This window comes from Poecilia reticulata, linkage group LG21 (genome assembly GCF_000633615.1).
Source record: "Poecilia reticulata strain Guanapo linkage group LG21, Guppy_female_1.0+MT, whole genome shotgun sequence".
Taxonomy (NCBI): domain Eukaryota; kingdom Metazoa; phylum Chordata; class Actinopteri; order Cyprinodontiformes; family Poeciliidae; genus Poecilia; species Poecilia reticulata.
This window is the reverse complement of record NC_024351.1, coordinates 142,598-146,024: the sequence shown is the minus strand read 5'-3', so window position 1 is coordinate 146,024 and position 3,427 is coordinate 142,598. Positions and strand designations below refer to the sequence as shown.

General features: G+C 54.7%; 1 protein-coding gene across 1 annotated transcript in view; it reads right to left on the bottom strand.

Annotated features, from left to right (window-relative positions):
• Window positions 1-3,169, bottom strand: part of LOC103457089 (sorting nexin-14-like) — a 10,170-nt gene extending 7,001 nt beyond the window's left edge. Inside the window, exons 1-10 of the mRNA XM_017302088.1 lie at window positions 2,498-3,169; window positions 2,032-2,152; window positions 1,891-1,964; window positions 1,457-1,535; window positions 1,347-1,390; window positions 1,186-1,273; window positions 992-1,076; window positions 757-913; window positions 522-597; window positions 242-286 (exon numbers count right to left, since the gene is read on the bottom strand). Of these exons, the coding sequence (XP_017157577.1) occupies window positions 242-286; window positions 522-597; window positions 757-913; window positions 992-1,076; window positions 1,186-1,273; window positions 1,347-1,390; window positions 1,457-1,535; window positions 1,891-1,964; window positions 2,032-2,152; window positions 2,498-2,628 (900 nt within the window). The 5' untranslated portion in view covers window positions 2,629-3,169. The remainder of the gene's footprint in view (window positions 1-241; window positions 287-521; window positions 598-756; window positions 914-991; window positions 1,077-1,185; window positions 1,274-1,346; window positions 1,391-1,456; window positions 1,536-1,890; window positions 1,965-2,031; window positions 2,153-2,497) is intronic.
• Between the last annotated feature and the right edge of the window lie 258 nt (window positions 3,170-3,427).

Here is a 3,427-nt window from a genome sequence, read left to right as displayed (position 1 = left end):
CAGAGCGCAGCAGCAGCCAATCAGAGCGCAGCTGCAGCCAATCAGAGCGCTGCAGCCAATCAGAGTGCAGCTGCAGCCAATCAGAGCGCAGCTGCAGCCAATCAGAGCGCAGCAGCAGCCAATCAGAGCGCAGCTGCAGCAGCAGCCAATCAGAGCGCGGCAGCAGCCAATCAGAGCGCAGCTGCAGCCAATCAGAGCGCAGCTGCAGCAGCCTGTGTTCCTACGGCGGAGCTCCACCTACCGGAGTGTCGTCCAGGAACAGCAGCACCATGAGGTTCACCGTGTCCTGAAACAAACACAGAAACAAACGTTTTCCTCTCGTTTCCCCGGAAACCTAAAAAAGGGGAATCTGGTCCTAAACCGGTTTGAAGTCGGATGTTTTAAACGTGTTGGCAGATTCCAGCAGCCATGTTTGGTTCTGCATCATCGGCTTTCCCATTGGTCCACCGGCAGAGAAACCTGAGGGCGGTCCGGTCCGGTGGGCCCGGTTCTGAATCGATCGATAACGGCAGGCTGCTCACCGGGTCGGCCATGAAGTCCATGGTGGGCAGGAAGACGGATCCGGCCATCACCTCCCGCAGCAGCAGAGCCAGAGACCTGGACCGGATGGAAACAGAACCCCGGGTCAGAACCAGACAGAACCGCAGCTTTTACGGGGTTTGGTAACGCAGCAGGAGGACCGGTACCAACCAACCGGCTTCCTTCTCCCCCCATATGACCCATCTGGTTCCTGCAGACCCGACCCGGTCCCGGTACCTGCAGTCGGTGGTTCTGGGCGGCGTCAGGTAGGGCAGCAGCGTGTCGGTGAGCCTGCGCAGGTAGCGCAGCTCGTCCCTGCGGCTGCGCAGCGCGGCGTGCAGGCCGGCGCCGTACCCGTCCAGAGCGGCCCGCTGCAGGTCCTCCCACCGCTTCGCTGCATGAAGGACACGGCGGTCAGCCGACCGGGCCTTCCTGTTCCTATGGCTACAGTTGCTATAGCGACGGACCCTACCTCTGACTCGAGCCTTGGCGACTATTTCCAGGTGCTTCATGGCGACTTTCATCACTTTATCTGCAAACACAGATGGGAGGTCGACCTGCAAGCAGCCGGAAATCACCCTCTGACTACCCAGAGTTCCCCTCACTCCCAACATGGCCGCCACTCATTCCCCAAACTCTGAGCCGGTCCGGTTCTGACCAGGTTACCTTCTGGGCTCTGCGGATCAGCACCGAGGAGAAGAAGCGGAAGGTGGTTCTGACTTCATCCAGGCAGGCGTCGTCCTCCGTGATGTCCCTGCAAGACGAGGACAGACATCAGGACGCTGTTCTGACCCCTGACCCCTGACCCCTGACCGCTGGTCACTCACCTGTACCAGGGATACACAAACTTCTCCAGGACCAGTTCGAACACCTGCGGGAGGGCGGCACACGTCAGAGACTCGTCTGCATGTTTGGGTCAGAACCGAGCCGGACTCACCTCTGCCACAGACGCATCCACCTTGGAGTGAACCCTCAGGTCCAACCAGGGCTGCTGGTTCTCCAGGAGCAGTGCAGGCCTGCAGGACACGGACAGAACCTCAGGACCTTCCAGAACCTTCTGGGTTCCCACACGCAGGGCCCGGTGAGGACTGAACACTCTGATACCCCGAAATATAATCTAGGCCTTCAGGAAGCATCATCCTGCAGGAAAAACTGCTACAGAGCTGAGGTCAAAGTTCAGCCTCCAGCCACAGGTTTTATGGGATGGATCAGATTCAAGGGTGGAACGGCCTAGTTAAAGGACAGACCTGCATCCAACTGAGAATCTGTTTTCAGATCTTTTATGTAAAACGCAAAAAACGACATTAAAGTGAATAGATTTAGGGGTAAATAGTTTATGGTTGTGAATATTTGAGGTTCTACAGAACAAACCGGTGGCGCTGGCATCGGGTCGTGCCGCAGACGGCGCAGCTGTGGCCCAGAGGGAACAGTTCCGGATCCTGGCGCTGTTGGACACAGAGAGCTTCAGAACCGGCGCTGGGAGGTTCTGGTACCATGCCGAACTGGGCCTACCTTGGCTCTGGGCTTCACGGGGAAGAAGACGTTGGGCAGCAGCGAGTCGGGTCCGAGGGAGAAATAGAAGGTGACAAACCCGGCCAGCAGCGACCAGAACATCAGGAAAACGTGGAGGAACCTGGAGACAGAACCAGAACCAGATCAGGACAGAAGATGGAACCGAGTCAGAACCAGACCCAGTTACTGGTTCCAGGAAGTTTCAGTAACTGTTGAAAGTGAGCTGGAAGATCTGGGCCTCAGATGGCCCCCGCACCTCAGGTTGGACACCCTGACTCTACAGTAATGACGTCACCTCTGTACTGAACTCTTACTCGTTTACCTCAACGGAACTTCCGGATCACAGGAAGCAGAACTATCCAGAACTCTGAGGCTCTGGCCCACATTTAGCCCAGAAAGGTTCTAAAGCAGCAGAACCGGGTCAGACATCACGTGACCCGCTGCTCTTCCTCCTCCTCTTCCTCACCTGTGGAGCAGCACCGTGAGGCCCAGCAGAACCAGCAGCAGGCAGCAGGACAGCGGGTACTGCCGCCCCGCTTCCCGCAGCACCTTCACGCCCCGAACCAGAACCTCCATGTAGCGCCTCCAACTCGCCATCCCGCCCAGAACCGCGGCTCTAATCAGCCATGTTCTGAAAGGGCTCGGTTCGGCTAAAGACTGTCGCGATAAGAACTTCCAGCGGAACCGAGGAGTTTCTTCATGAACTAGAACCAATCCGGTCCAGAAACACGCCGTTAAACGTCCCGGTTTCCCCCAGCAGCTTTGACCCGGTGTTTAGTTCTGGTCGGACACTTTTCTAAAAGTCCAAACCGACTTCCTGAGCAGGACGGCTTTAATCCCGGGTTGCCAGGTCCGACAGAAACCCGGAATAACTGCGTTACTACACTGCTAGCCTGCCGATTCAGCGATCTAAAAGGTTTTATTAGATATTAATGTTATTTTAATCAGCGTGAATTTGGTGTTCAGTCATAATCAATTACTTAACAGTAAAATATTTAAATTACATCCCATCTAGAAGTTCTACATGTTGAATGAGCGGAGCTGCATTCACTTCAGCGCATGCGTGTAGCGGTGCGGAAGCTCATCGCCTTCATGCTGCCCGGTCCCAGCGCTCAGCCCCATAGACATAATACAGGGATAGACCCTCATGGCCGCTCTCGCCTGTTGCCGCTGACGAGATTTAGGGCGGCCATCTTGGAGCGGTCCACCATTGTGTTTAGCAGCTCAATGACGTATCAGAGCATTTAATCGATCATAACACGCTTTTTTGTTACTGGAATCCATATTCAATCATCTATCAAAGCTACATTTATAAACAATTGTATTATTTAATATGTTTTTAATACATAGTTCAGCATATTTAAATATTAGTGGCTATAACAATAGAATAGGAATG